The 20,563-nt window shown below is 37.5% G+C and overlaps 1 protein-coding gene across 1 annotated transcript in view; it reads right to left on the bottom strand.

Moving 5' to 3' along the window:
- Alms1 (ALMS1 centrosome and basal body associated protein) overlaps window positions 1-20,563 on the bottom strand; it is a 226,398-nt gene continuing 205,835 nt past the window's right edge. The window contains 7 exon segments of the mRNA XM_047522128.1: window positions 1-370; window positions 1,330-1,429; window positions 6,758-6,821; window positions 7,739-7,892; window positions 8,721-8,962; window positions 9,271-9,474; window positions 13,524-13,641. Of these exon segments, the coding sequence (XP_047378084.1) occupies window positions 326-370; window positions 1,330-1,429; window positions 6,758-6,821; window positions 7,739-7,892; window positions 8,721-8,962; window positions 9,271-9,474; window positions 13,524-13,641 (927 nt within the window). The 3' untranslated portion in view covers window positions 1-325.

The following is a 20,563-nucleotide window of genomic DNA, read 5'->3' as shown; positions in this document are numbered from 1 at the left end:
CTAGAAGTCAATCAAAGTTATTTATTTTCTAAAAGTATAAAAACACATATAAAAAGGGACTGTCACTCTTGGCTAAAATTTAAGAGATAATATCATTGTAATGCACAACTCTGTGGGCAAGGCCTCTATGGAGGAAAGGAAAGGATTGCTCCCAAACCATCTGTCATTCTAACTGCTACTCTGCCCCAGATTTGAGAAGCTACTATTTCTAAGTTACACACAGCCAAAGAATAAGTTTTATTAAACCAGCCCTATAAAAGCAAGGATTATACTTCTTCAGGTCCATAAGATATAATTCCAAGGCTCTGAGGAAAATAATCTTGTGTCAGTCCCAGGGAACTTTTCTCCCCAAAAGTCGATTGGTCACTTTCTGTGGAAGAAAAGAAAGGCAGAAAAGAAGTCAGGTATTCTAACCATCAGAGGCAGTGGCCACTCCTCACTTAAGCCACATTGCTGAAGAGATCATGGGGTTTTACCTAAACCTTGTTTACATTACTCAACCATAGAAATTGTGCCAATTAGACAAAAATACTTGCTGAAGTATTTAGGAAAGATGATCCTAATAGACTAACCAGTCAGTCAGTTCCCAGTACACAATGACAGTTAGGGGCCCAGTTCTGCAATGCTGACACACTAGCCAGGCCATACAGTGCCAGTGCACTCCCCTCTGAGGCAGTCAATCAGGCTATGGGCATGCTCCAGAGACTGTTCAGCCCCACACAAGTTTGGTATGATCTGATCTTTTGGTTTCTGACTTTCATAGTCCTGGGAGGTGTAGTAAGGGGATTGGGAGGGAAGAAAGGACAGTGAAGAACATGGCCCTTCAGGCCCAGTGGCCAGTTTGGTTTCTCAGAGAACTAACTAACTGGTAGCAAGACCCCTGTGAGGTTCTTGGATTTGCAGCACCACTGACTCCACTGGGTCTATGGCCTCTAACCACCCCACACTGACATCTCTTAGGCTACATTTAGACATGTTCCAGTGTATAAAACACTACTACAGGTACAAAATCACTGAGATTGGGACAATTTTGATGTTTTGGACATTTCCACCATAATATTTACATTGCATCCTATATGTAAAATTTGGTTTCATTTCAAAAGCATGGAAAATGTGCTATATGACAGGCCAAAGAACTAAACCTGATATGACACCTAATCACAGATGCCATATGTCTGAAATTTCAGCACTGGAACTGTACACTCCACTTCTCAAATGCGGTTAATTCTAACTGAATGCCCAAATAAGTCAGACTATTTCTCTCCATTTCTCTCTCCCCAGAGAAGCCTAATTGATCCCACTCTAATTAAGAGTATTGACTCAACTGACCATTTTATATAGCTGAGCTCGCAGTCGGTAGGACTTATATTCCAATTTCCTCTTTTCCTCTTCTCTCTTTTTCTGTACTTCTGGAAGCTGCTCATAAATCCTTAGGAATGGTACCAAAGGAAAGACAGAAAGCACCGAGGTTACCAGGACAGAGGCACATGATCTCTTACCGCACCACCCTAAGTTCTACTGCCCTCCAGACATTCAGTCACTGTTGCACACCCAGCTTCCTGTTAGACATTTGACAGAGAACCTTGGCCTGAGGTGGTCACAATCCAGAAGAGACAGATAAAAACATGATAAAAACCTTGCTAACAGTAATCATATCTGGGAAAAGAATGGGATAAAAGGGGGGAGGGTAAATTTCTGTTTTCCATTCTACATGCAAAAATGTTTCAATATAAGGTAACAAACAGGTATTACTACTGTATTTTTAAATACAAGGAAAATAGGGAAATAAAAGTAATATTTATATCTACAAAATGCCACAGAGTTACAGGAGAAAAAGAAAATGACTTTATGGAATCTTGTCAGGGAAGGATTCGGAGAGGAGATTAGATTTTAGATGGATCTTGAAGAATAATCAGGAGCAGAAAGAAAGAAGGGAGGAAAGGTATCCATGTCAGGGGAAATGGGTACTGGTAAGAATGGAGTCAGGGCTACATGAAGAGCAATGCCGAGGAATAGGTGGGAAGCAAGTGGCATGAGGGCTGGGGAAGGTCTTGTAGTATGTGAAAAATTAGGTTCTATCCTTTGTGGGATTGGGTGCCACTGATTTGCAGTTTGGAGGAACACAATCAAATGTGCATTTCATAAAAACATTGAAAAAAAAATCTAAATGTCCAAAAAAAGAACAGATCAACAGAAAATGGAAGATAATAGAACAATATTACAAAGCATAAAAAAGATGTTTTAATTAAAATGCATTCTGCTGTCATGTATAACTAAATAGAACAAATGATTATAAAAAAGAATTTTTAATGACATAGAAAATGTTCACAATAAAATGCTGAATAAGATAGAGTAGGAAACAAACCTGTGTATACAGTAGGAGGAACAACCTGGGGAAAAAAGGATGCATTATTGAATAGGTTATCTTTTCTCCTGTGAATGTTTTTGGTGCATTTGTCTAGTATGAGGTAACTGCATTTGTGGGTTTGTCTCTATGTCTTCTATTTTGTACCATTGGTCTATGGGTCTGTTTTGGAGCCAATACCTTGTCAATTTTGTTATTATGGCTCTGTAGTATAGTTTAAGGTCTGGTATTTGATGCCTCCTGCTTCACTCTTCTTGCTAAGGATTGCTTTGGCTATTCTGGGTTTTTTATTTTTCCAAATGAATTTCATGATTGCTTTTTCTAGGTCCATGAAGAATGCCATAGGGATTTAAATTGGAATTGCATTAAATCTGTATAATGCTTTTGGTAGTTTGGCCATTTTAACAATATTAATTCTGCCTATCCAAGAAGGGAGGTCTTTCCATCTTCTAAGGTCTTCTTCAATTTCTTGCTTTAGTGTTCTGTAGTTTTCATTGCAGGGGTCTTTTACCTCTTTTGTTATATTGATTCCCAAGTATTTTATTTTATTTTTTTGAAGCTACTGTTAATGGGGTAGTTTTTCTAATTTCTCTTTCAGTAGATTCATCACTGATGTATAGGAACATGTTTGATTTATGGGTATTGATTTTATAACCTGCTACTTTGCTTAATTCATTTATGAGTTTTAGAAGTTTTCTGGTGGAATTTTTTGGCTCTTCTAAATATCAAATCATGTCCTCAGTAGATTGTTTGAGTTCTTCTTTTCCTATTTGTATCCATTTAATTTATTTCTCCTGTCTAATTGCTCTGGCCAGAGTTTCCAGGACTATGTTGAATAGAAGTGGTGAAAGAGCACATCCTTGTCTTGTTGAGGTTTTTAGAGGAAATGTCCTCATCATTCTAATCTCCATTTAGAATGATGTTAGCCTTGGGTTTAGCATATATAGCTTTCATGATGTTGAGGTTATGTTCCTACCATCCCTAGTTGATCTGACTTCCTTAACAAGACTCCCAAAGCACAAGAAGTAAAATCAAGAATCAATAAATGGTGTGGATTCAAACTAAAAAGCTTCCTCAGCAAAAGAAACAATCAATAATGTGAAGAGAGAGCCTACAGAATGGGAGAAAATCTTTACCACATGCACCTCAAGTATAATATTAATCTCCAGAACATATAAAGAACTGAAAAAAACACCAAAAAAACAAATAACCCAATTAATAAATGGGCTAAGGAACTGAACAGATACTTCACAGAATAAATACAATCGATCAACAAATATAAGAAAATATATTTATGTGCATTTGAGAAGAATATGTATTCTTCTGCTACTGGGTGAAAATTTTATATCTGTGAGGTCATAATGTTGTTTATGTCTGCTGTTTCTTATTAATTTTCTGTCTGGTTATTCTATCTGTTACATAAAGTGGAGTTTTGAAGTTTCCTTAAAAAAAGAAAGAAAGAAAGAAAGAAAGAAAGAAAGAAAGAAAGAAAGAAAGAAAGAACATTCAACATCTTTAGCAATTACAGAAACGCAAATCAATAAGATTTCATCTCACCCCAGTCAGAGTGGCAATGATCAAGAATACAAACAACAGTAAATGTTGGGGAGAATGTGGGGAAAAAAGGTACATTCATACATTGCTGGTGGGACTGCAAATTGGTGCAAGCATTATAGAAAGTAGTTTGGAGATTCCTCAGAAAATTTGAAATGGAACCACCATTTGACCCAGCCATCCCACTTCTTGGTTAATACCCAAAGGACTTAAAATCAGCATATTACAGTGATACAACCATATCAATGTTTATAGCAGCTCAATTCACAATAGCTAAAGTATGGAACTAACCTAGGTGCCCTTCAACAGATTAATGGATAAAAAAAATGTGATATATATATAAATAAATATTTTAGAATATTACTCAGTCTTACAGAAAAATGAAATTATGGCTTATGGCATTTGCCAGTAAAAAGATGGAGCTACAGAATATCATGCTAAGCAAAATAAGCCAATCCCAAAAAAACAAAAACCAAATTTTTTCTCTGACATGCAGATGCTAATTTACAATGTGGGGAGGCTAGGGAAGAATAGAGTTTCTTTAGATTAGGTAGAGGGAATTGAAGGGAGAGAAGGAGTAGGGGGATAGGAAGGATAGTAGAATGAATCAGACATTATTACCCTGTGTACATATATAACTATATGACCTGTGGGATTCTACATCATGTAAAACCAGAATGAGAAATTATACTCCATTATATATGATTTATCAAAGTGCATTCTACTGTCATGTATAACTAATTAAAGCAAAAAAATTTAATTAAAAAAAGCACGCATTATACAGGTCTCTGCAAAACCCCTACTCCTCTCTCCAGAAACAGGAGTAGTGTTAGTGTTTAGAGGGAAGAACTCTTTGTTTTCTTCTTTCTACTTTTTAAAAAATAATAGTTCCCAAATATTTCTATTAACTGAAAAAAAATTGAAAATGAAGCAGAGGCTCTGTGGGAAACAGATCAGGGAAGGCATAATGTTGTTTTTCTTGAGGGACAGAATGGAAGAAACACTTCCAGATAGAAGAGTTCAGTTCTCTCTTCTCTAAATCTTTCTTCTCACCAGGACTTTTATACATCTTTGGCAGAGACAGGCAATGAGGAAAAATGATGAATAACATGAGTGCTAGAGACCCAATCCCTTGAGGGGATGCAGGAGAAGAAGTAGCAGATGGGGAACCAGAAACCTTCACTCCAACCCTAGCTCAGACCCCAACTTGCAGGGTTACCTCCCCCTCTGCCCATTTAACTCATGATTCTCAGATGGCAGTGAATCGCTTCCTTGAAAGGGGGCCACACAAGAAATAAAAGTGAATAATGAAAATCTATCCATTTAAAACTTGAGTCTCAGTTGGGGTTGTGGCTCAGAGGTAGAGTGCTGGCCTGGCACATGTGAGGCACTGGCTTCGATCCTTAGCACCACATAAAAATAAATAAATAAATAAATAAATAAATGGTATTGTGTCCATCTACAACTAAAATATATTTAAAAACAAAAACAAAAAACTTGAGTCTCTCTCCAGAAGATATGGACCAAACCCACTCCTGTAAGTATATTTATGATAGAAAGAATCAAGGCCATTTGTGGAGGTGCTGGGTGGTGTACCCAGCAACTCAAGAGGCTGAGCAGGAAGATTGCAAGTTCAAGACCAGCCTCAGCAAGTGAGACCCTGTCTTAAAATAAAATATATAAAGGGCTAGGGATTTGGCTCAGTAGTTAAGCACCTGAGTTCAATCCACAGTACCAAAAAAAAAAAAAAAAAAAAAAAAAAAAATCAGTATCTTACAGATGCCTTGCCTATGTCCCTGTAGGAAAGCTTCACAGTCTCTTATAGCAAGGACTTCTCTTGCTGAGATGAGAGAGTGTAATTAACTGCCACACAAGAAACCCTGTATAATTTACCCTAATTGAATTTTGTGAGAGTTAGAATAAAGCAATGGTTCTCAAATTTTGTGGACTCAGGGATCCTTTATACCCCTAAAAATTGAGGAACCTGATGTGGATTTTAACTATTCATAGTGTATTAAAAATTTAAAAATACTTATTTCTTAATTTATTTAATAAACAAGATGTCAAGAGAGACGCTTCAATTATACAGGATAAGCTGCTTTCAGGAACCATTACTTCAGAAGCACTGTGCCAACTACAAAACTTTTATTAAAGCAAACCTCCAACAAAGCCCTTGAAGTGTGGTTACACTTTAACCTAGTTAACCTAGTTTTGCATGACATTCTCATGATCAATATATGCCTATCTCAAATTAATTAATTAATTAATGGGTGGTTAATGCCTGAAATGGCACAAGATTTAATAAGTATAAGGAGGTGAAAAACTGCTCTCTCTCCTACCTCTGTACTCTAGCCACTCAGTTCTTTTTCCCAAAGGCAACCTCTATAACCAGTTTTTTGTAGCTTCCAGAGATATTCTACGCATATAAAAGTATACACATCTAGATAATCACAAGTATTTCTTTTTAAAGACCACCATGGCATCAGTGTACATGTGCTTCTAAAAGTTGATTTTTTTAAACTTAACTTAATGTCTTGAAGAACACTCCATTATTTCTCACTCTATTGAATACATTTCTAGAAATGAGATTGCTATGATAAAAGGCAAGGCCCCAAAAAATGTTTAATTCTATTTCAGAATTCTTTACTTATTAACTAGGTTTCCAATACAGATGAGCCTAAGGCATCTTTTGTATGTGAATCATTCACACTATATCTGTTATCTATTTTTCTTTTTTTTGTGTGCAACAAGTAAGAAGCTACATTCACAACTTTCTCATGATGTTTTCACTTGAGTATAATACTACTTTCATAATTGCACTTGTCCTTTGGGTCTTACCGTTTAGACCTCTGGATCATTTCCTTCTTTCCAATAGGTTTGTTCTTCCGGGCAGCCATGAAGACTAAGCAAGAGAAGAAGTAGTTTTCAGTGGACAGTGACTTAATAAGGTGTGGCACTCTAGGGCAATGAGAGGGAGATGCTGGACTTTGTGCCCTAACATGAGGCTGCAGTAGAGGTTGGTAAGCAACAAGCAATGAACAAGGTAAGGTCAAAGCTTGAATTAGACTAGGGTGATTGCGACAGCAGCCTAAGGTCCCTGAAGATATAGTATTCTATAGACCAGACAGCTGGAACTGAAAAACTGACCAGTTTATAGATAAGGCTAGGATGACAGCATTGTATAGTAATTTATAGTTTTCACAGCTTTCACATATGATTTTATTGAGATCTTAGACTTAGTATAATTATTAAGAGACTCTGGAGCCAGTCCACCTTCATCCAAATCCTAGTTCTTTTACTTCTTAGGTGTGGAACTTGGGTAAAATACTTAATCTCTCTGTATGTCTTAAAGTTTTCTGTGAAACAGGGATATGACTAGCAACTACCTTAGAAAGGTGATGTCAGAACAGTGTCTGGGCAAGATGTAAGGGCTAAACGTTTATTATTGTTATTGTCACTGTTACCACACTAAGGTGGGCAAGTCAGAATTGGCTCCAACTTCAGAGGAAAAAAAATTATATCTTTGGAATTAACTTGCCCATGGACACAGAGCTGGTTTATTTAAAAAAAAAAAAAAGTACACAAACAAAAAATATTCTCCTTTTGAAATGTAGCAACAGGACTAGCATAGCTGGGCTTACTTGGATTACAGAAGTACTAAAAGTTAAGTTGGGTCAGTTCTGCTAACTAAAGAGATTTGAGTCTCAGCAAGCAAAATGTCATGTCCAGTCCTTCTAAGTGGCCTGGCATTTGGGTCCCCAGCAGAGCAACAGCTTTGCCTTCCCTAGCCAATGACAAGAAAATGATAAGAGGGCATACCTCTCCTAGACTGTGGCTGCGTGGTATTGAATAGCACATCTCGCTCACTCTGAAACATGTTCTGCAGCTTCCTCTCCTGGACTATTAACTTCAGGCGCTTTATCCGCTCCCCGGAGCGGGAGATGAAGTCAGGTCTGTGAAGGTGAAGTGCCTCCTAAGAAGGAGAAAAAGCCTCAGCTTCACATTAATAATGCAGTCTGCTTTCCAAGTGCCCAGAAGAACAGCACCCGCTTAGAAGTTCTCAGGGGACTGTTTCTAATGCTCAGAAAATACCTGATAACTCTCTGCAGGGAAGCTCCAGCAGAGAAATCAAAGGGATCTAAGAAGTGCTTTTGGAATAAACCAAGAACTAAGACTGTGGCAATTACAACTCTTCCAAATCTTGAAGGCGCAGAGCTCAGCCTTTGTGCAATTTTAAATTTCTCTTCGAACAAATATATGATTAAAAAAAATTTCCTGTAGCACCCGGCCCCCCAAGGGACATAAAAGAAGAAAGTTCTGTAGCTCAGTGGAAGAACACTTGCCTAACATATGCAAGTCTCTGGGTTTGATCCCCAGCACCATAAAAATGGGGAGGGGAGAAGGAGGAGGAAAAGGAGGAGACTTGGTGCCTTTTGAATTCCTTGTTAAGCAGGAATAGGCATTGTCTAAACAAAGGAACAAACACAATGTTAACACAAACATCAGGCCTCTGGGAGTTTCACATGCAGGTAGCTACAAACCTGAAGAACAGTGCCACTATATCCTCCCTTCTATTGCCTTGTTCCCAGACCCTAAGGGTGATGCAATGTTTAGAAGGTTAAGAATAAGGCAGCCTTTGATTAATTTATAAGGTAGCTCTTTGATCGTGGAATAAACTGCAGACCTGCTGAAGAAAAAGGGTCATGTGACTAAACCTCAGAATGCCAAGTCAGAGATATCACTTCTTCATGTCTTGCCCTTTCCCCCTAAACATATAGCTGAAGTTAATTTGTCACTGTACCTGCAGGGTTGCTCTCACAAATGGCTTCAGTAGATCTCGGCCATCATCTCTGACTGGGTCTGCCAGTGATCCCCAGCCCTTTGTGCGCTGTCCTTGCCAGTTCTGTTCCCGCAGTGGCTCTCTCCAGGGTTTAGTTTTGGTTATTGGTTCAAACCAGGAGATACTAGGGCCATAAATCTTGGGCAAGTTTTCCTTCTTAGATCCAGTCTTCAGATTTTCCACAGGAACAAACCATGAAACTCCTACAGGAAATATTTTTAAAAAGGAAAAAAAAAATTATAGCCCCACCCAGCTCTTGTCAAAGACCTGTGTGTATAATAAAGATCCCCAGCAGGCTCAGCTATCAGGGGCCCCCAGGGTACCCTTGAATTTGTCTTAACTGCAGGTATGAATCTGTAAATGCAGTTCTAGATACTTGGAAAATCTGCTATCATGGTGGCTGAGGACAGGTGGAGTTAACATGGAGTCATTTAGAAACAAAGAATCTTAGCATTGCAACAGGTTTAATTCACTGTTTTTTCTGCTATAAAATCTGGAAGTAGAATCTTACCTTCACAGGAATTCTCCTTGTTCTTCTTTAACTTTTTGTCCCCAGGATAACTGGTAAAGGGTATTTTCTCTTCAACTTTCTCTTCTGACCAAGAAGTCATATCACTATCCTCTTCTAATCTAACCTCGCTAGAGCTTGGAGTTGGGAAAGTGACCCCAACATCACGAGTATGTTTTCTGTCACCATGTACAATCTCCAAGCTACCTGAGGGAAAAGATCACAGATGTCTGTGTGAGCATTCTTGAGGTTTAGTTCAAAGATATACCATCTTTTTTGTGGGGTATGTGGGAGAAGAGGAAGAGGAAGAAAAACAGAGAGATGCAGACAGAGGAAGGGACAGAGGGAAAGGGAAAAAGAAAGAGGGTTTTAACTTCTAAGCCAGCTCAGAATCAGAAAGAAAAACGAATATGGATTCAATAGGTAAGGGATTTTGGTTTCAATCCCAAGTGGGAAAAAAAAAAAAAAAACAGTAAAATTGCACAGTCATATTGGCAGTCCAGCTAAGGAAGAGTTTGATAGCAGTAAAGAGAAGACTTGAGGGGGAGAAGGAAAAAAAACACACAAACCCCCCAAAAGGATTTTTTTTTTAATAAGAACTTTGGTTTTAAAAAAATCAAAAGATATAGAAAGGCATAAACTGGAAATCTTTCTTCTCCTCTGTATTTCATTTACTTTGTTCACAACTCCAGGATTCCAGAAAATTACTTTTGTACATTCAAGCAATTCTCTTCCCTCCTTTATTTAAAAAAAAAAAATTATAACTATATACTGTTCTGCACCTTGATTTTTCTTTTAAATCATGTATGCTGAAGATCTTTCATTATTAGTACAGAAAGAGCTTCCACATTCTATGTAGAATTTCTTTATATGGAAGTATAATAATTTGTTTAACCATTCAGTTATTGATGGATTTCTCAGTTTATTTTATTTTATTTTATTTTTTTTTTATTTATTTATTTTTTTTACGTTTACATAGGGTAATGATGTTTATTATATTTTTCCCCTTCCCCCCACCCCTCCCACCCCTCCCACCCCTCCCACCCCTCTTTTCCCTCTACACAGTCCTTCTTTCCTTCATTCTTACTGCTCTCCTTAGCCTAACTCTAAACCTAACCCTAAACCTAATGCTAGCCCGTCCCACCCCCCATTATATGACCTCATCCGCTTATCAGCGAGATCATTCGTCCTTTAGTTTTTTGAGATTGGCTTATCTCACTTAGCATGATATTCTCCAATTTCGACCATTTGCCTACAAATGCCATAATTTTATCATTCTTCATTGCGGAGTAATATTCCATTGTATAAATATGCCACAGTTTCTTTATCCATTCATCAACCGAAGGACATCTAGGTTGGTTCCACAATCTGGCTATGGTGAATTGAGCAGCAATGAACATTGATGTGGCTGTATCTCTGTAGTATGCTGCTTTTAAGTCCTTTGGGTATAGGCCAAGGAGTGGGATAGCTGGGTCAAATGGTGTTTCCATTCCAAGCTTTCTGAGGAATCTCCACACTGCTTTCCAGAGTGGTTGCACTAATTTGCAACCCCACCAGCAATGTATGAGTGTTCCTTTTTCACCACATCCTCGCCAACACCTATTGTTGCTTGTATTCTTGATAATCGCCATTCTAATTGGGGTGAGATGAAATCTTAGGGTAGTTTTGATTTGCATTTCCCTTATTACTAGGGATGTTGAACATTTTTTCATATATCTGGTGATTACTTGTACATCTTCTTCTGTGAAGTGTCTGTTCATTTCCTTAGCCCATTTGTTGATTGGATTATTTGTATTCTTGGTGTAGAGTTTTTTGAGTTCTTTATAGATTCTGGAAATTAGCGCTCTATCTGAGGTATGGTTGGCAAAGATATTCTCCCACTCTGTAGGCTCTCTCTTCACATTTCTGATAGTTTCCTTTGCTGACAGAAAGCTTTTTAGTTTGAATCTATCCCAGTTGTTTATTCTTGCTTTTATTTCTTGTGCTATGGGAGTCCTGTTAAGGAAATCTGATCCTGAGCCAACAAGTTGAAGATTTGGACCTACTTTTTCTTCTATAAGATGCAGGGTCTCTGGTCTGATTCCGAGGTCCTTGATCCATTTTGAGTTGAGTTTTGTGTAGGGTGAGAGATAGGGGTTTAATTTCATTCTATTGCATATGGTTTTCCAGTTTTCCCAGCACCATTTGTTGAAGAGGCTATCTTTTCTCCATTGCATATTGTTGGAACCTTTGTCTAGTATGAGAAAATTGTATTTATTTGGGTTTGTGTCCATGTCCTCTATTCTGTACCATTGATCTACCTGTCTATTTTGGTACCAATACCATGCCGTTTTTGTTACTATTGCTTTGTAGTAGAGTTGAAGATCTGGTATTGCAATACCCCCTGCTTCGCTCTTGCTACTGAGGATTGCTTTAGCTATTCTAGGTTTTTTATTCTTCCAGATGAATTTCATAATTGCTTGCTCTATTTCTGCGAGGTACATCATTGGGATTTTAATTGGAATTGCATTGAATCTGTATAGAACTTTAGGTAGTATAGCCATTTTGACGATATTAATTCTGCCTATCCAGGAACATGGGAGGTCTTTCCATCTTCTAAGGTTTTCTTGAATTTCTTTCTTTAGTGTTCTGTAGTTCTCATTGTAGAGGTCTTTCACCTCTTTTGTGAGATTGATTCCCAAGTATTTTATTTTCTTCGATGCTATTGTGAATGGGGTAGTTTTCCTAATTTCTCTTTCTGAAGATTCATCACTTATGTATAAAAATGCATTGGATTTATGAGCATTGATCTTGTAACCTGCTACTTTACTGAATTCACTTATGAGTTCTAAAAGTTTTCTGGTGGAATTTCCAGGTTCCTCTAAATATATAATCATGTCATCAGCGAACAGGGATAGTTTGAGTTCTTCTTTTCCTATTCGTATCCCTTTAATTTCTTTGGTTTGTCTGATTGCTCTGGCTAGAGTCTCAAGGACGATGTTGAATAGAAGCGGTGAAAGAGGGCATCCCTGCCTTGTTCCAGTTTTTAGGGGGAACGCTTTCAGTTTTTCACCATTTAGAATGATATTAGCCATGGGCTTAGCGTAGATGGCCTTTATAATGTTTAGGAATGTTCCCATTACCCCAATTTTTTCTAGTGTTTTGAGCATGAAGGGATGCTGTATTTTATCAAATGCTTTTTCTGCATCTATTGAAATAATCATGTGATTCTTAACTTTAAGTCTGTTGATATGGTGAATGACATTTATTGATTTCCGAATGTTGAACCAACCTTGCATCCCTGGGATAAAACCCACTTGATCGTGGTGCACTATCTTTTTAATATATATTTGTATGCGATTTGCTAAAATTTTGTTGAGAATTTTTGCATCGATGTTCATTAAGGATATTGGTCTGAAATTTTCTTTCCTCGATGTGTCTCTGTCTGGTTTAGGTATCAGGGTGATATTGGCTTCATAGAACGAGTTTGGTAGGGTTCCCTCCTCTTCTATTTCATGGAATAGTTTGAGGAGTATTGGAATGAGCTCTTCTTTAAAGGTTTTGTAGAACTCGGCTGAGAACCCATCTGGTCCTGGACTTTTCTTTGTTGGTAGGCTTTTGATGACCTCTAGTTTGAGGAGTATTGGAATGAGCTCTTCTTTAAAGGTTTTGTAGAACTCGGCTGAGAACCCATCTGGTCCTGGACTTTTCTTTGTTGGTAGGCTTTTGATGACCTCTTCAGTTTATTTTAAATTTTCGCTATAACTAGCAGTTAATACTTACTTCGGACACTTGTCATTCTTGTCAATTTGCACATAACCAAATATTTCTACAGGCTAAATTCCAAAAGTAAAAATGCTGGGTCAAAGTAATTTTGATAGAAATTACCAAATTGCCTTTAACAGGGGTTGTACCAACTTATACTCCCACTAGACTGGCTAAGGGTGCTGCCTTCCACACATCTTGCTCATCAACTTGAATTTTTTTGCCAATTTATAGGGAAAAATGGTATTTGGCTATATAGGTAACTTTAATATTCATTTCCTTAATTGTGAGTGGGCTTAACTATCTTATATGCATAAGATTTCTTTCTTTTTTTAAAAAAATATTATTTTAGATGTTGATAGACCTTTATTTTATTCATTTATTTATATGTGGTACTGAGAATCAAACCCAGTGCCTCACGCATACTAGGCAAGCACTCTACCACTAAGCCACAACCCCAGCCCCGTATAAGATTTCTTTTCAATGGAAAAGTTTAAATTCAATTGATTTACCTGTTTGTATACCTTTGTTTAACATGTGCACATTTTCCTCCTTGCAAAGAGCAGAGTTCAAGCTCAAGAAACTACTGGCATGTGAAACAGAGTCAGAAGAAATCATATGGTTTGCCACCTAGAAAAACAAGAGTCTATATTACAGTTATCTATGATCAATGACACAGTTACCCACAACATAAAGAAGGCTACTGGTTCCCCAAAGTCCCTTTGAATCCAATTTAAATTGTTGAGATGCAGTTGGAGGAAGTTTGAGACATGTTACCAAATGATAGGGAGAACGCTGTTGTAGTTGGATGGGGCCTAAGCTGCTGCAAAACAGTTAAGAGAGAAAGGGGCTGGGTGTTTTCCCAAGGCTTGAAAAAACCTGAAGAAGATGTGAGCCAAACCTAGTCTGATGCATCTGCAGAATGAAATTCTCAATTGACACCTGCATATCATTTTGATGTGAGCTAAAAAGGTCTGGGAGAGTTAAAGAAATTGATGCACTGCAGAGAGTGTTCTCCAATAAAGAAGATTTGGATACTTCTCCAAACATCAAAGAGCTGCAAGGTCCCAGTGAGAAGTCTTGAATGAGTGGAGTATTGCAAAAAGCATGAAAAGGCCCCAAAGACCATTTTATTTATGTTCAAAGCAAGTAGAATAATAATGAAGGACAAGTTAAGGGATAGAAGCTGATGATGGAAGGTTGGTGGATGACAAAATAATAAAAATACAGCTGAACAAATATAATATAAAACAGGATTTATTAAACTTGCTCATTGATAAAAATATCCTGGGAAATGGGTAACCCAGAACAATGATTATAATGTCTAGGAGAGGGATTTGGACATCTAAATTTTGAACAAATGACAAGTGACTTTTTTACTTAAGCAAGTTTCATAGATGTGAACTGAGGACCAAGTCAGGAGAGGAAGAGTATTTGCTCCCTTGGACCAGATAAACTATAATCCAAGATGCCCAGGGAACTTCCAACAAAATCCTGGAGAAAAAGAGCTATGCAAACATTTGAAGACAGGAAATGTTTGATTTCCAGAAAGATGAAAATTGTAAACATGAGTTTGACACTGATATCCTATAAAATTTAGACCCCTGACCACCACATCATGCAGGAAGAATGGTAGCAACTTTGAAGCAGTGGATAGAGCTCTGGAGTCCAAAAACCTGAGCCAGTCTCAGATCTTTCCTTTATCAGTTGTCTCTTAAATCACAATTGCTTTGTGCTAGTTTCTCCATTTGGAAAAGGGAATAAAATCTTCATTTTTGAAGTTACAGAAGTGTTAGAAAGAACAAATAATTTATATGGTAAGCTATAAAAAACCAATATAAAACTATGAGACTACAAGAATGTTAAAAAAAAAAGTGTATAAATACAGAAAGGACAGTGGGAAAGATATGGCTGACAGGTGACAAACTATATCTTCTCTGCTGCTATAAAAATGAGAGAAAAAGCATTTTAGATGCTGGAATGGACTGACCTTCAAGATAGATACTAATGTACAAAAAGCAAAGTGTGCCATTTTTGTAAAAAAAGGTACAAAATCTATGTAGGTATTTGCCTTTTTGTGTATAAAATAACTGAAAGAATTCAGACTGGAAACAAGTAAAACTCTTTTTATTTGCAAACAACATGATCCTAATTCACCAAGAAGTATTAGAATAAGTTTAGCCAGGTTGCAGAATATAGGATCAATATGATTTTTAAAAAATCAATGATGTTTCTAAATTCTAACAATAAGCCATCTGAAAAATAAAATTAAGGAAGCAATTTCATTCACAAAAGCATCAAAAAGAATAAAATATTTTGGAATAAAGTTAATAACAGCTATGCTAAGTTTGCATACTGAGAACTAGAAATACTGCTTAGAGAAATTAAAGATCTAAATAAATGTTGAGACATTCCATCTACATGGAATAGAAAACTCAAAATTATCAGGATGGCAATTCTCCCCAAATCTACAGATTCTGCACAATCCCTGTCAAAATTCCAGCAAGTTTTTTCTTTTTTTTTTTTCTTTTTGTGGTAGTGAGGCTTGAACCCAGGGGGTATTTTGCTACTGTGCTACATCCCCAGCTTTTTTATTTTGAGACAGGGTCTTGCTAAATTGCCAAGGCCAGCCAGGAACTTGTGATCCTTCTACTTCATCCTCTTAAGTAGGTGAGATTACAGATGTGCACCACCATGTCTGGCTTCAGTAAGCTTTTTCAAAGAAATCTGTAAACTGATTTCAAACTTATATGGAAATACAAAGACCAGAAGAGACAAAAATTATTGAAAGAGAACAAAGATGAAGATATCTTTTTACAGTTTCAAAACTTAGTATAAAGCTACAGTAATCAAGACATTGTGATATTAGTTTAAAAATAGACAGACATATCAATAGATGAAATAGGACTGAGAGTCCAGAAACAAATTCTTACATTTTTGATCAATGGATTTTCATCAAAGTAGCCAAAGCAACTGAATGAAGGAAAGAACAGTCTTTTGAACAAATGAGGCTAGAACAACTGGATCTCACATACAAAATGAATTTAGACACCACACCATACAAAAAAATGAACTCAAAATGGATCACAGACTTAAATAATCTTTGTGACTGGTTAGGCAAAAAATTCTCAGATATAACACCAAAAGCACAGTCCTTTAAAAAAAATTTTTAAACTGAACTTTCAATGGTCAAAAGACATTTCTTAAATAAAAAGACAAGCGAATCACAATCTGAAAAGACTTGTAACCAGAACATATAAAATTCTTGCAACTCAGTAAGAAGACAAATAACCTAATTTTAAAATGGGCAGAAGATCTAAATAGACTTTTCATCAAAGAACATATAGGAATAGCCATTAAGCACATGCAACAATGTTCAACATTAGTAGTCTCTGAGGAAATGCAGATTAAAATCACAATGAGATACCACTTCATGCCCACTAGGATAGCTGTAACAAAAAATATGGACAATAGCAGTTGTGGAGGATGTGGAGAAACTGGAACCCTAAACACATTGCAGGTGGGAATTTAAAATGGTACAGCCACTACGAAAAACACTTTTTAACAATTTCTTAAAAAATTAAACAAAAATTCATAGATTTAATACTTACACATCTAGATAAATACCACAAAACTTTTGTGTTTTGTCCACACAAACTTTTACAAGAATGTTCACAGCAGCATTCACATTATCAAAACAGGAAACAATCCAAATGTCCACCTACTGGTAAAGATAAAATGTGGCATATCTATATAATGGAATACTACTCAGCAATAAAAACTATTGGTATATACCAACACACAGATGAACATCAAAAACATTGTTACAGAAAATAAACAAGATGCCAAAGATAACATATTATTTGATTCTATTTATATAAAATGTCCAGAAGAGGGAGATGAGTGGTTGCCTAGAGCTAGAAAAGAGTAATGATTGCAAACGGGTATAAGGGAACTTTGTATCATTTGAACTGCCTTATCAGTTCAAGAAAGGAGAACAAACAACAAAAACTTCCAGGGAAGGGTATAGCAATAAAGATTTAATGAATTCAACAGTGAGTCAGATGGGACTAAAACATGTGTTGGGCCATAGAAATGTTCCTTTCAGAAAGGTGATACATTGGCTCAGTCAACAAGTTCTCACTGCCTGAAGCACAGCACATTTTGTTCAAAGGGACATGTTTAAAAATTGGATATTGATGAACTTGGACCCAAGGAAGTTGCAAAATTTGGAAAGGGGAAAAGAAACTATGACCCATGAGGAATGGTTTGGAATGAAGATCTAAAAACACCCCTTCAGGGAAGGAGGAAGGGTCCTGAGAAGATCAGACCTATTTCTTAGACTTTTGGAGAGCTATTCTGGAAACAGCCAGGAATTTCAATAAGAATTTGGACCTTTTAAAAATGAAAACCTTTGACAACTGTAGCCTAAGAAAATAGAATGGGCTGTCCGAGGAGCAGAAAGGGAACAATGGAGTTGTTGAAGCACAGGCTGGTGGGCCCCTTGGTGCAGATGCATTAAGTGTTGATGTGATGGGAGTGGGAGGACCACAGGCAGCTTGGGGTCCCTTCTAAGGTCTCTGGCACTTCCAGAGTAGGTGACCAGTCATGATATGCATGAAAAAACATGTTTACTGTGTATCCTTGGAGTACGTAATTCTATTTTTTAAATTTCTCTTTAATTCCTGCTAATAATATGGTAGACATTCAAAAACAGAAAATAGTCTAAAGATAAATTCCATCAACAAATATGTTTATTCAGACTGTTAGGGTGGCAAAATAAAAAAGACAAAAACAAGTGCTTAATAGGACACAGAGAAAGTTAAACACTCATATATTGCTGGTGGGAATTTAAAATGGTGCAGGTGCTCTGGAAAACAATCTGGCAGTTCCTCAAATGGTTAGAGTGGCATATGCTCACGTAATTCCATATCTGGGTATATACCTAAGAGAAGTGAAAACATGGCCACACAAGAACTTGTAGATTAATGTTCATTGCAGTTTTGTTCATGATAGCCAAAAAGTGGAAGCAACCCAAATGTCCATGAACCGATGGATAAATAAAATATTAGTCATACAATGGAATATTATTTGGCTATAAAAAAGCAATGAATACTGACTACAATGTAGCATGAAAATATGTGAAGTGAAAAAAGTTTGTCACAAAAGACTACATATTGAGCTGGGGTTGTGGCACAGTGGTAGGCACTTGCCTTGCACACGTGAGGCACTGGGTTTGATCCTCAGCACCACATTAAAATAAAGGTATTGTGTACATCTATAAATAAAAAAAAAGACTACATATATATGATTCCATTTATATGAAATATCCAAAATAGGCAAATTCATAGAGACAGAAAGTAATTCGTGGTAGGCCATAGGCTGAGGCAGATGTGGTATATGGAAAATGAAGACTATTGATGTGTAAAGAATTTCTTTGGAGGGTGTAAAAAATGATGGTTGCATAATTCTATCACTAAGCTAAAACCACACTATATACTTGAGATAAATTTTATGGCATGTGAATTATAAAGAAAGCTATGAAAATGTTTATGTATGCAAACAACCATGAAATACTAAGTTTTTGGAGTAAGAAGTTTAACATGCTTTATGGGTTGTTACTCCTGTTACTGAGGAAGGGACATATGAACAGTGTGGAGGAGGGTGGAATGGAGGACTAGAGGGAAGCGGCATTTCTTGTAGTTTGGCGACAGGGATTCAAGCAACAGGAATACTACTTCTTTGCGAGGTGGGTGAAAGGGATTTCACTAAAACGCAATACTGGACAGCCAGAGTGCCTTAGAGACTAAGTTGTTTCAGGAACGTTAAACAAGGAAAAGGGACAAGAATAAAGCTAAGCTGCTTGCAGCAGTGGTCGTATTAACACACAAGGATTGAAAAAAAAATACAAGGAATAGTCTTAGCATGGGAAACCCTGAGATTGGAGGGGCAGTCTGCAGTAGGCTGATGGACACAATAAATTGGTACATGATTGATGCCGTGTTTAGCAAGAGCCCACAGTGAGCTGAAGCAGGAGCCATCTGGAACTGAAAGCACTGTGGTGGCCAGCAGACACAGGAACTGAGAACTCAGATCCCAGAAAACGGGGCTGGCTCTGATAAACAATATAGATACTAGCCACATGAACTAATCCGAGGCTAGCAAAATCCGGTTAATAAGGCACGCAGAGTATTTAGCCTGGGGTAACACAAGTTAGGGAGACCGTGGAGAATCCGGTTCCCTCCCTCCTTCGAGACCTGCGGCTCACAGGACCAGCTGCGGAGAATTCCCTCGGAAACTGACCCTGGGAGGCTGGGAAAGATGAGGGTTGAGAATCTGAATGGGCTGGTGTGTCCGCGTTCGGACACTGACTTCAGGAGGCTGAGAAGAACGCAGGACCAACTGTAGGGGTTTGTGAACCTGAACTGGCAGGTGTGGTTGTGCCCAGAAGGCTGTAAAGGGCGGAACCCGCGAGCAACAGAAGCTGCGTGGGACTGGCTCCCTCATCTTACGAGTGGATCCCTGGGGAGACTTCCTGGGTATAGTCTCCCAGCATAGGCATCTGATAGGCTTTAAAGGTGAGTGGATTTAATATCTTAAGGAAATTAGCCATACAATAAAGCATTTAGGGCTTCAGTGGACCTAAGCCCTGCCCCCAAGACCTCCAGCTACAGGTGCTCATCTCATAGAACCCAACTGTGGCTTCACCCTGGAGCAGAGCTGACAGTATTTCCCATCCCAAAGTTTGTCTTACTCCCAAGAAGGGAAGCAGAGGGTTTTGAACTCCAACCAGCATACTGGTGAGCAATATAATAAAAAAGAAAGGTGACAACCCGTGGCCCCACACTCAGCACATATCTGAATAAACAGAAGAAAAGACAGTTGACAGTTGGGCACAGAGCAAACATATTTTCACTGACTTTTTTGGCCCACTGCAATGGAAACTTAATTTTGCATCAGGATTCTTTTTGTTGTTGTTGTTGTTCTTTTTGGCTTTTGTTTTTCCTAGTGTGCTGAATGACTCAGGACATTTATACATGTTTCTGTTTTCTCATTTCTAGCATTTTTTTAAACATAGTTATTTTTCCTTGTTCTATCAGTTGAGGGATAGGGTTTTAGATTAGTTATATTTCATTTTGTTTTGTACTGTGCTCCCTTTGTTTATCTTCCTCCCTTTTCTCTCCTTAACAGCTAAATTCCATTGTTCTCTTTTACTCTTTAATTTTTTACTTCTATTTTTCTCCTCCCTCTATATAACAATCACAACCTACTCACTTTTTCAATTCCCACATTCACTTATTGAATCACAAACCTTTTATACCCTATCTCTTCATCTTTCCTCTTAATTAACTCTATTCTTAACATCTTTTAACACTAATAGGTATATGTAATGCCAGACTTCACCACTAATGCTGTAGTAGTAATTAATAATACTACAGCAATCAAAGATAACACCAATTATTTGATTTTATGCCAGACATAATTCATGATTACTTACTGTTCTTACTAATGGAAATTGCTGACCCTATCAATTCTGTTTATTGTGCCAATT

Source organism: Sciurus carolinensis, chromosome 13 (genome assembly GCF_902686445.1).
Source record: "Sciurus carolinensis chromosome 13, mSciCar1.2, whole genome shotgun sequence".
NCBI classification, from domain to species: domain Eukaryota; kingdom Metazoa; phylum Chordata; class Mammalia; order Rodentia; family Sciuridae; genus Sciurus; species Sciurus carolinensis.
Note: the sequence above shows the minus strand (reverse complement) of the source record. Positions and strands in the feature narration are given on the sequence as shown.